This window comes from Mustela erminea, chromosome 4 (genome assembly GCF_009829155.1).
Source record: "Mustela erminea isolate mMusErm1 chromosome 4, mMusErm1.Pri, whole genome shotgun sequence".
Classification (NCBI taxonomy): Eukaryota; Metazoa; Chordata; class Mammalia; order Carnivora; family Mustelidae; genus Mustela; species Mustela erminea.
Window position 1 is genome coordinate 84,177,296 of NC_045617.1, and position 12,326 is coordinate 84,189,621.

Consider the following 12,326-nt stretch of genomic DNA (forward strand, 5'->3'; position numbering starts at 1 on the left):
CCCCGCCACCCGAGATGAGGGATTAGCGCCTGAAGTCAGCCCATATTTTATTTTTTGTTCCTGGTACCAGTCAAGGCATGCCTTGTGAGACTAGGGCGGGACGCACACTATTAGTCTTCAGCCATCGTTGTCTTGAGACTCCCTAAATCCCTCATCTGCCACCCCTAGAGGATCTGCCTGGGAAGGCAAACAGCGTTAAGCAAAAGCTTATTGATGACTGCCATCTGGTGGTCACTTTAGGAACTGTCCTGGATCTAAATCTGGGACCTACAGGGTGGTGCGAAGAGTTGAGTGAGTTAGAATAGCACCAGGCACTTACTGTCATTACGCTCGTGGTTTGGAGGAGTGTGTTTAAAATAAATGTGTCCCTTGACTTCACTTCCAACATTTTTTGAATGAAAAGGAAATATCCTAAAAGGAAGTCTCTCTCTCTCTTTTTAAATCTTGGTCAAGATAAGAGCGCTTCTCAGGGGACCAAGTAGGATATTGTGTATACAGTAAGATGATCAAGATTCAAATGCTGATCTTGCTAGTGTGTGACCTCGATCACATCGCTTAAGTGCCCTGAGTCTCAGTTCCACCAAACCATAAAATGGGAGCATTAGAATTAAAACGATACCAGGTAGAGAACGAAAAGAACTCTCAGTAAAAGATGCTTTCCTTTTGTTAACAGTAGCGGCATACCAGCTCTCAATGCTGAGAGTGTATTGCTCTAACGTAGTGGTTCTTGGGGCACCTGGCTGGCTCAGTTGGAAGAACATGCAACTCTTAATCTCGGGATCATGGGTTCTAGCCCCACATTCAGTATAGAGATTACCAAAAAATAATGAATAAACTTAAAAAAAAAGTGGTTCTCAACTGGGGGCAATTTTGCCTTCCGAGGGAACATTTAGCAACGTCTGGAGATATTCTGGGTTGTCACAAGGGTGAGGGGATGCTACTGGTGTCCAGTGGGTAGAGGTCGCAGATGCTGTTAAACATGGTCTAATCCAGGGAATAGCCCGCTACAGGGCAGAATTACCCCATCCAAAACATCAATAGTCCTTAAATGGAAAAAATCCTGGAGCTTCCTTAAATGTGGATTCTTCTTGCCATGTTATGGACCGATATGACCATACCTATTGGAAGAATATGAGAGGAGCAGAGTGATACATGAAGCTGGAAAGGGATTCCTTGTACAAGTATATGCAGGAGCAAAATGAGGCTCCAGGTTACTGCGCTCTCCATGATGGTAGCCATGAGCCAGCCATATGTGCCTATTGACATGGAAGTTGAAATTACTCAAAATGGAAAAAAATTTTTAAATTGATCCCTGGGTTGTAATCGTGACCTTCCAAGTGCTCAGAAGCCATAGGTGACTAATGGACAGCACAGATATAGAACATTTCCATCAGCACAGAAAGTTCTATAGGACAGGTACTGCCCCACAAGGGGTCAGCAGAACCAGGCATTGGTGGGACAATCCCACCAATGGGAGAAAAATAAGAAACTAAGGATGTGCAGAGAGAAGGGGATCATGAGAAGTGACAGCATATGCCCATGAGATGGTTAAGCAAGAACAGAGGTGGTGTTTAGTAAAAGGCGAAAACAGGTCACACACAGGTTTAAAACAGGTTACACACACGTGCACAGTAATTGGTCTATGCAACCCACCCTCCCCCAAGAATACTCTTCAGCGCCTAGAACTCAGGAACGCTGAGAAGTTGAGCGGAATCAACAGAAGGCAGGTTAGGGAGAAGGGAGCTATGGCTGAGGAGCGCCATCCCTTTCTTCCTCTTCTTCTTGGCAGGGTTCAGTTCAGCTTTCGGTACAGCGTTCCCATCCCAACAGGGGACCACGAATCCATTGTACTGACGGAGGAATGCCTGCGGCGAGCTATTTTGCTTAAAATCTTGGGGTCCTTGTAAAGGACGTAGGCATGCCTAATGAGGAAAGGCAGACAGAAGAAGTGCAGGAGCATACGGGAGATTTGGAAGATCCAGTACAGGTAACTCAGCTCCTTGAACTGCTCTTCGATGACGCCATGGATTAGTACGACCATGGAGAAGCTGATGAGCTCATAGGCAATGATCCACGTGGTGTAGCACAGCAGCCCCAAGTACTTGTTCCAGTGGGTACAGTAGATGAGCAGCAGGCTGAAGGCGATGGTGAGGGTGCCTAAGACAAAGCTGATGCTTTTCTTGTGGGTCAGCATCCAAGACACGACATCAGATTTTGTTTCCTTGTAGATGCTGACTTTGTCCTCGAAGCCGATGGTGGTAATGTGGTTCAGGTCAAAGATGAGGAACTGGATGCTGTTCAGGGCAGAGAAGATGCCCACCACGAGGCAGAACGTTCTGTCTTTCATTTTAGACGTGTTTTATCACGGCGTATGCTGCAGGGGGGTAAAAATAATGGAGGTCCATTACAAGATGGTAGAATTAGCCCTCGATAAATTCCTCGAGCCAGTGATGTAAATGGGAGAGTTTAGAGTAGATTGACATGTGGACAGACAATGGGCCCATGGTCCAGGGACAGGGCATCTGGCTCCCAGCTTGGACCTAACGAGCTATAGGTGATCACGTCACTGCCAAGTGAAGGCCTCATTGGCCCAGGACACTCCTTAGGTAGTTCCCAGCTCTGTTTGAAAGGCAGCTGTGCTTTAAAGTGGCAAAAAGGGTGTTCCTGTAGGTGCCAGGCTGGTGGGAATTAGAAAGCTCCTACATCTGGAACGATGAGGGAGTCAGTTCTGGGCTCTTCTCTGGGATATTTGTCTCTCTGATGTCAGGAAACTAGCATGGTTCCTCAGGGGCCTGGAATCATCCCTGCATTTTTTTTTTTTTTTTTTTTTTTTGGTGGTAGCAATTGTTGCACTGTGATAAAATAAGCATAACATAAATTTTTACCATTTTAGCCGTCTCAAATGTACAGTTCAGTGGCTTTAAGTACCTTCACACTGTTGGGCAACCATCCTCACCATCCATCTCCAGAGTTTTTTTATATACTCCCCAAGAAAAGATCCTGTACCTATCAAATGCTGACTCTCCGTGCCCCTCCCCCCAGCCCTTGTTCACCATCATTCTACCTTCTGTGAATTTCACTACTCTCGGTCCCTCACAAGATGCAGGGGCAATCATATAGTATTTATCGTTTTGTGCCCAGCTTCTTTCATTTAGCATAATGTTTTTCAAGTTCATCCCAAATAATTTTTTGAAGGATATATTTATTTGAGAGAGAGAGAGAGAGAGAGAGGATGCATAAGTAGAGGGAGGGGCAGAGGGAAAGACTCTTCAGTCAGACTCCCCATTGAGCATGGAGCCAGATGCAGGGCTCCATCCCGTGACCCCTGAGATCAGGACCTGAGCCAAACCCAACAGCAGGGTGCTTAACCAACTGAGCCACCCAGGTGCCCTCAATGTCCTTCTACCTCATTCCCCACTATTGTGGCAACTCTGGCTAAGGGGACACCCCCATCACTCCACTAGGCTTGTTATTTACTCCTTGTTTAGTGACTTGCTGGATTATTTTGGTAAATTATATTCTTCTCCCTTGCACCTCAACACCCCAAAGGGTGAAGCTTTTTTTTTTCCTTTTAAGTTCTCTCCACACCCAACGTGGGGCTCAAACTTACAGCCCCGAGATCAAGAGTTGCGTGCTCTACTGACTGAGCCAGCCACGAGTCCCATGGTGTGAAGCTTCTGATGTTGTTTATCAGGGAGGGGCAGCTTAGGGTGTGCCCAGAGCCACTCTAGGTTGACAGCGGTTTTGGAATTTTGGAAAAGCTCTCTTCCCTCTTTCTTAATTATACCTAAGTTGCTCAGGTTTAATAATTGCTGGCTTATTGCTCTATTATTTTCAGTAATGCCCTAGGGCATAAGTTGCTCTATAGACTAATTCAATCAAATTCAAGCTCCTTCTAAGGAACAGTTTCAGAAAGTCAGTGTTTGGTATTTTTTTCTGACCCCAGGAAGAGAGCTTCTCCTAGCTATTTCTTTTTCCATTTCTCTCCTGAAAACTAGCTGGCCTACAGTTTAGCCTGTATCTTCATTGGATTACACATTTCCTACCAAGTGAATATGCAACTCTTGATTGCAGGGCTGTTGCAGGTAGGGTTTACTTTTTTTCCGTTTCCGTTCATTTATTTAATTGAGAGAGAGAGAGAGAGAGAGTAGAGAAGAAACGCAAGCAGGGGTAGTGGGAGAGGGAGAAGCAGGCTTCCCACCGAGCTGGGAGCTCCATGTGGGGCTGGATTCCTGGACCTGAGCGGAAGGCAGACAGGTAACGACTGAGCACCCAAGTGCCCCAACAGGTAGAGTTTACTTTAAAAAAAAAAAAAAAAAAAGGAAGACCCAACTATATACTGCCTATAGTAAGCATACTTTATATATAAAGACAGAAATTGGCTGAAAAAAGATGGGAAAAGATATACTATATCAACACAAATCAAAAGAATACTGGAGTGATTGCTTTAATATCAAATAAAGAAAATTTCAGGGCAAAGAATAATCTCAGCAAAAAAGAAGGTCATTTCATAATGATAAAGGGGTCAATTCATCCGAAGGATATAACAGTTCTAAACATTTATATACCCACTAATAGAGCTTCAAAATACATGAAGCAAAAACTGATAGAGTTATAAAGAGATATAGACAAATGCATGATTATAATCAGAGATTTCAATACATGTCTCTCGGTAATTAATAGAGCAAGCAGACAGAAAATTAGAAAAGATATTAAAAGACTGAACGATACCATCAACCAACTTGATCTAATTGACATTTGGAGAACACTGCCCCCGACAATAGCAGAAGAAATGTTCTTTCCAGGAGCGCATGGAATATTGATCAAGATAGAACATACTCTGGGCCATAAAACTGTTTTCAGTAAATTTAAAATTATTCAAACCATTGAATTGAATTGAAATTGTTACAAATAATTAACAGAAAACTTTCTGGAAAATTCTCAAATATTGAAACAAAGTAGCACATTTGTAAATAACCCATAGATCAAAGAAAAAATCCAAAGGAAATTATAAAGTATTTTTAACTGACTAAAAATGAAATATAACATATCAAAATTTCGGTGAAGCCATTAAGGTAGCACTTGCGGGAAATTTTATAGTACTAAGTGCCTATATTAGAAAATAAGTCAGGTCTTCAATTAATGACCTCAGTTTCCACTTCAAGAAAAATATAAAAAGAAGAACAAATTAAATTCAAAGTAAGTAGAAGAAGGAAAAGAATAAAGATCACACTGAAAATCAATGAGACAGAAGACATAAGGAAGAGATAAAATCAATGAAACCAAAAGCTGGTGTCATTAAAAACTTAAAGCCTCTAGTCTGGCTGATCAGAAAAAGAAAAAGAGAAAAAAAATTTAATATCAGGAATGAGAGCAGTGACTTCATTGCACATTCTACAGATGTTAAAAGGATAATAAGGGGGTTGCCTGGGTGACTCAGTGGGTTAAGCCTCTGCCTTTGGCTCAGGTCATGATCTCAGGGTCCTGGGAGAGAGCCCTGCATTGAACTGTCTGCTCAGGGGGAGTCTGCTTCCCCCTCTCTTTCTGCCTGCCTCTCTGCCTACTTGTGATCTCTCTCTTTCTGTGTTAAATAAATAAATAGAATCTTTTTAAAAAGGGATAATAAGGGAGTATTATGAATAGCTTTATGGTAATAAACTTGACAACTTAGATAAAACGGGCAAATTAAAAGACACAAACTAGGGTCACCTGGGTGATTCAGTCAGTTAAGCGTCTGCCTTTGGCTCAGGTCGTGATCCCAGGGTCCTGGGATGGAGTCCCATGTTGTGCTCCCTGCTCAGCGTGGAGTCTGTGTCTCCCTCTGCCCCTTCCCTCACTCGTGCTTTCTTTCTCTCTCTCTTTCAAATAAATTTTAAAAATCTTAAAAAAAAAAAAAAGATACAAACTACTAAAGCTTACTCAAGAAGAGATAGATAACCCCAGTAATCTTTTTTTTTTTTTTTTTAAAGATTTTATTTATTTATTTGACAGAGAGAAATCACAAGTAGTCGGAGAGGCAGGCAGAGAGAGAGAGAGAGGGAAGCAGGCTCCCTGCTGAGCAGAGAGCCTGATGTGGGTCTCTATCCCAGACCCTGGGATCATGACCTGAGGCGAAGGCAGAGGCTTAACCCACTGAGCCACCTAGGCGCCCCTTAAAGATTTTTTATTTATTTGACAGAGAGAGATCACAAGTAGAGAGAGAGAGGAGGAAGCAGGCTCCCTGCCTAGCAGAGAGCCCGATGTGGGACTCGATCCCAGGACCCTGAGATCATGACCTGAGCTGAAGGCAGAGGCTTAACCCACTGAGCCACCCAGGCAGCCCTTATATCTGTTTTTTAATTGGATTTGTAGTTTAATACTTCCCACAAAGAAAGAAGAAATAAATACCAATTAACTGTACATAAACTCTTAAAGAAAATTGAAAAGGAAGAAATACTCCTTTCTATGAAGCAAGCATTACTCTGATACCAGAATCTGATGAACACATTATAAAAAAACTACAGACTAATATCTCCTATGAACATAGATTCAAAACTTCTAAACAAAATTGAAAAAAATCTAATTCCACAATATATTGAAAAGAGTATACACCATGACCAAGTAGAGTTTATTCAATTCCAGGTATATTCATGTTTGGTTTATTTTTATTTTTTAATTTTTTTAAAAAGAATTTATTTATTTATTTGACAGACAGACAGAGAGAGAGATCACAAGTAGGCAGAGAGGCAGGCAGAGAGAGGGGGGAAGCAGGCAGGCTCCCTGGTGAGCAGAGAGCCCGATGCAGGGCTCGATCCCAGGACCCTGAGATAACCTGGGCTGAGGGCAGATGCTTAACCAACTGAGCCACCCAGGCACCCCCTAAAACTTGTTTTTTTAAAAGATTTTATTTATTTATTTGACAGAGAGAGAGAGAGAGAGCACAAGCTGGGGGAGCGGCAGGGAGAGGGAGAAAGCAGACTCCCTGTTGAGCAGGGAGCCTGATGCAGGACTTGATTCCATGACCCCAGGATCATGACCTGAGCTGAAGGCAGACACTTAACTAACTGAGCCACCCAGGCACCTCTTCATGTTTAGTTTAATGTTTGAAAATCTATCAAAGTAATTTACCATATGAATCATCTCAAAAATAAAGACCATATGATCATGTCACATGGAAAAAAATTGACAATACAAAACATTTGTTCCCGATTTTTAAAATCCTTTAGCAAACTAGTAATAGTAGGGAACTTTCTCAACTTGATATGGGACAGCTACTATGAAAAATCTACAGCTAACACCATAATTAATGGAGAAAGACTGAGTGCTTTCCCTCTAAAATCAGGAACAAGACAGTAATGTCTTTTCTCAGGGCACCTGGCTGGCTAAGTCAGTGCAAATCTTGATCTTGGTGTTGTGGGTTTGAGCCCCATGTTCCGTGCAGAAATTACTTAAAAAATAAAATCTTTAGGAGTGCCTAAGTGGCTTAGTCAGTTAAGTCTTGATCTCAGCTCAGGTCTTGATTTCAGTTTATTATATGTTAATTATACCTCAAGAAAGCTATTAAACAAATACTTAACATAATGCCTAATGGGGTGCTAGGTGGCTTGGTCCATTGAGCCTCTGCCTTCGGCTTGGGTCATGGTCTCAGAGTCCTGGGATTGAGCTCCCATCAGGAAGCATGCTCAGTGGGGATCCTGCTTCTCCCTCTCCCTCTGCCCCTCTCCCCTTGCGCTTGCTTTCGCTCTCTCTGGTGCTCTCTCTTGCTCTCTCTCAAGTAAGTGGAGAAAATCTTCTTAAAAATGCCTCATGTTTGAAGTAGAGATTTGCTCAATTTGTCTTCCATCCTGGCTTAAACTGCTTCCGACAGTTTCTGAAACAGAATGCAAAGTGACCTTTTTTGATCTATGGTTAAGTGTAGTCTTGTGCTCTCCTACATGACTGGCTTGTTAAGTCATCAACGGTGATTTTGTTTCTTACACTAAACTGCGAAATCCTCAAGGTTGGGCCTTGTACCTTGTCCTTTTTTGTATCCTACCATCAAGGCCTGCACTGTGACAGACATAGGACAGTTTAAACAAAACCCTTTTGGTGAACCGAGTGCATATCACGCTCTTTGACAAATCTGGGACCAGAGGGACTTAGGACAGAAAATGAAGAATGATTTTCACCATTTTTAATGCTTTTACTTATCTGGAATATAGCATAGAGGGCATAGCAGGAAAGACACTGGCACAAAGCTATCCCAAGCCACCACCGGTATCCCTTGTGCCCCAGCTGCCTGAGATACAGCTACAGATTGCCTGCCCCAGAGTTGAAGTAGAGAGCTGGGGGTTGAAGGCGGAGGAAGACATATGCCAAGGTGAAAGGACTGCCAGCCTGCAAGTCAGCTTCATTTCATTCCCTTGCTGTCTTTATTTTGAAGTCTGAGGTGGTGCAGACTGGAAAAGGAAGGAGGAACTCAAGGAGCTGATATAAAACAATGTCCTTTATTAAACACCCTCAATGAGCCGGTGGTCCCATTTCTGATTATAATGACATTTCTCTCCACGTTCCCCACCAAAAGGCGGCAGTAGGAGCAGAACACATCAGCAAAAGTGAAAGAGAGGGAGCTAGAACTACCCTCAGAACCTGGGATTCCTGCCTGCGGCAGGGGGAAGGGTCGGGGAGAGGCAAGGGCAAACATTATCCACTATAGTGGTGGGTAAAGTCGATGATCTTTGATTTCCGTCGTAGGAACTCTCCATTGCCTGAAGAAATACGTCTGTTGTAGGAGATTATGTTGCCCTGGCTTTGACCTTTATAGATAATGTGGGCATAGGAGATGACATAGAATATCCAGAAACAGTGCATGAATATACGGGACAGCAAGCCAAACCAGCGCACGACCCTGACCTCTTCAATGACGGAGACATTGTTGGTAAAGATTTGAACTACAATGTTTACAGTTTCATAGAAAATGATCCAGATAATATAGGTCACTAAGCCCCCGTATATTTGGGCATAGACCGAGTATAGGAGGAAGCAGCTGATGATGATGGTCATGAAAGACAGGAAGAAGACAACATTGGAGGTCCAGCAGATAAAGAAGTGCTCTACCAGGTAGCCTGCACTGTTGGTGTGTGCCTGATGTTCAATGCAATCTTCACTCTTTATGTATTTCTGTTCGAAGATGAGGTACATGTCAGTGGCCACGATGGTAAAGACCCCCGATAACACGGTGCCCATCTTGGCAGTCATCCCAAACCAGTGCTGCTGTTTCATGCTGAGACCTCCTGTGAAGACAAACAGGATGCAGGACAGTTCCGGTTCCTGCCGATGTGGTAAGTGATCAGGGTTTCTGCCTCCTGCCCCAAAATTCACCCTGGAAATCCCATAGAGAGAGAGACAGAAACCAGGAAATAACAGCTTTGGGAAGACATCAGATTCTAAAATCGCTTGGGACTGTGAGTGGGGAGGAGGGAGGATGCAGTCTGGGGCTGGGGGCAAGGAGTGGATAAATGAGAGAAGTGGTTCCCAACCTGGGCTTCTCGTTAGAATCACATCAAGTACCCACGCCCAGGCTCCACCCCAGAATATTCTCTGAGTTCAACCTAGAAATCAGTATTTTTCAAAACTTCCTAGTGATTTGCATAGATAGCCAGGCTTGGAAAACCCAGAGTAGAAAAAGTGGTTTAAATTATGCTCTGGGCTGCCTGGGTGGCTCAGTGGGTTAAGCCTCTGCCTTCGACTCAGGTCATGATCTCAGGGTCCTGGGATCGAGTCCCTCGTCGGGCTCTCTGCTCGGCAGGGAGCCTGCTTCCTCCTCTCTCTCTCTCTCTGCCTACCTCTCTGCCTACTTGTGATCTCTCTCTGTCAAATAAATAAAATCTTAAAAAAAAAATTATGCTCTGATCTTTCCTGGCATTCCTTAGGCAACTGGTGCTGCCCCCTGAGGGGGGAAATTGGCTGCACTTGCCAGACCTTGAGTGCAGGTGTCTCAAGAGAAAAATCAGCAGTACAATAGCCCTGCCTGTGTGAGGAGTTGATGAAAACAGGTGGGCATCAGCCGGATTTCAGCAATCACTCCTGCACTCCATATCAAAACTTAAAGAATACAAAGAAAGGTATACTTGAAGGGAAATTTACACCTCGAGGATGGAGTAGCCTAATAATAGAAAAGAAAAAGCAATAATGAGCTGTGTGTTCAGCTAAAAGACTTAAGGGGAAAAAAAACAACACAACATTAGGAACAACAAAAAAATAGGAGAAAAAAATAGAGTGGAAATCATTGAAAATAGAGAGATTTCTGATTGGGTTATCAGGACCAACCTGCTGCTTAAAACAACTAAAAATGCTGGATAAAATAGTTTTAAAATATTCTTTTAAAGATTTTATTTATTTATTTGACAGAGATCATAAGTAAGCAGAGAGGCAGGCAGAGAGAGGAGGAAGCAGGCTCCCTGCTGAGCAGAGAGCCCGATGTGGGGCTGGATCCCAGGACCCTGGGATCATGACCTGAGCCAAAGGCAGAGGCTTTAACCCACTGAGCCACTCAGGCACCCCTAAAATATTCTTAAAAGCACAGAAGAGCTGGCGAAGGAGGAGGTAGGAAGCCAATCTCGAGGAGACGGGGAGAGGTAAGCAAACGTGAGAGTCAAGTTTGCTCTGAGGACATGTACAAATCTGAGCAAGCTTTGCAGGCGTAGCATGAATGAAATCAAAGCTCAGGGCCCGCCGAGGTGGGGAGTCACGAGAAAGCTTCCTTGTATTAATCATGGCTCCCCAAAGGGCTGAGGTGAAAGGTGAATCAGAAGTAAACCTGACCCACAGCTTTCTCTCAAGAGACTCCAAAAAAGAGAACTTAGGACAACACTGAACTTAAGGGGAGAAACTCTCCTCAGGACATTGAAACCATAGCTAGACTTTTTGTCCCTTTGTAGCCCAAATTATATGAAGTATTCAAAAAAGGTTATAAAGGGCACCTGGGTGGCTCCGAGGTTAAGGGTCTGGCTCTTGGTTTCTGTTCAGGGTCATGGGATCCAGCCCCACGTGGGACTCCATGCACAGTGCCGAGTCTGCTGGTTCCTCTCCCTTTCCCTCCCCCTCTCAAATAAATAAGTAAATTAAAATCTGAAAAAAAAAAAAAAACCTCTTTAAGTTACAAATCTAGTTTAAATTAGGTCTGAACTGGCATTATCTCTAAGTTCCTGGCAGAAGCAAACGCAAATCCAAATAGTCTCTGGAGATCTGCATCTTTGTGCTGGTCCTCTCAATGGGAAGCTTGCTTCTCCCCTCCCACTCCCCGGGCTTGTGTTCCCTCTTTCGCTGTGTCTCTCTCTGTCAAATAAATAAACAAAATCTTTTAAAAAAAAAAGATTTTTTAAAAGAGATTTTATTGGGTCACCTGGGTGGCTCAGTGGGTTAAAGCCTCTGCCTTCGGCTCAGATCTGATCTCAGGGTCCTGGGATTGAGCCCTGCATCGGGCTCTCTGCTCCTCGGGGAGCCTGGTTCCCCCTGCCCCTCTCTCTGCCTGCCTCTCTGCCTACTTGTGATCTCTGTCTGTCAAATAAATAAATAAAATCTTTAAAAAAAAAAAAAAGCTTGCCTTAGGTCAGAAACATTGTATTAAAAAAAAAGAGAGATTTTATTTATTTATTTGACAGATAGAGTGAGAGAGCACAAGTGGGAGAGCAGTAGAGGGAGGGGGAGAAGCAGTCTCCCCACCTAACAGGGATCCTGATGTGGGGCTCAGTCCCAGGACACTGGGATTATGACCCAAGCCAAAGGCAGATGCTTAACCATCTGAGCTATCCAGGCACCCCTTCTTAGCATAGTTTTTTTTTTTTTTTTTTAAGGTTCCTCTATGTTGTAGCTTATATTAGAATTCCCTTTGATCACATTTATATAAATAAAAGGTAATACTGAAAATATATGTGGAGACAGAAAATCATCGAAAATAACCTAGCAGATTTGAAAGAGAACCAGATAGAATTCTTAGAGATGAAAAACTTAAGACATGAAATTAAAATTTTGGTGGGCATATTTGATAGCAAATTAGACACAGATGAAGTGATAATTAACCAGAAGATAGGTCAGGAGACATTATCCAGACTGTAGTACAGAACGACAAAAAGGTGGAAAATATGTATGAGAAGTTAAGAGATAGGAAGAATATAATAAGATGGTCTGATGAGAGAGAGAGAGAGAGAGAGGGAGAGAGAATGAGGGAGAGAGAAAAAGAGAAGAAGGAGGAGGAGGAAGGGGAGGAGAAGAGGAGGAAGTAGAAGCAGAAGAAGAAGGAGGGGGAGGAGAGGGGGAGGGAGAAGGAAAAGAAAAAGAGGAGGAAGAAGAAGAGAAGGAAGGAGGAA

At 43.3% G+C, this 12,326-nt stretch overlaps 1 protein-coding gene across 2 annotated transcripts in view; it reads right to left on the minus strand.

Annotated features, from left to right (window-relative positions):
* Positions 1–1,506: 1,506 nt before the first annotated feature.
* The window catches only part of TMEM217 (transmembrane protein 217), a 37,986-nt gene continuing 27,166 nt past the window's right edge, over positions 1,507–12,326 (minus strand). The window contains exon 2 of one of the 2 annotated variants that reach the window (XM_032339786.1): positions 1,507–2,374. In XM_032339786.1, coding sequence (XP_032195677.1) covers positions 1,793–2,347 — 555 coding nt within the window. In that variant the 5' untranslated portion in view covers positions 2,348–2,374 and the 3' untranslated portion in view covers positions 1,507–1,792. Of the gene's footprint in view, positions 2,375–8,468; positions 9,252–12,326 lie in introns of those variants that run through there. The other variant, XM_032339785.1, reaches the window with a different exon arrangement.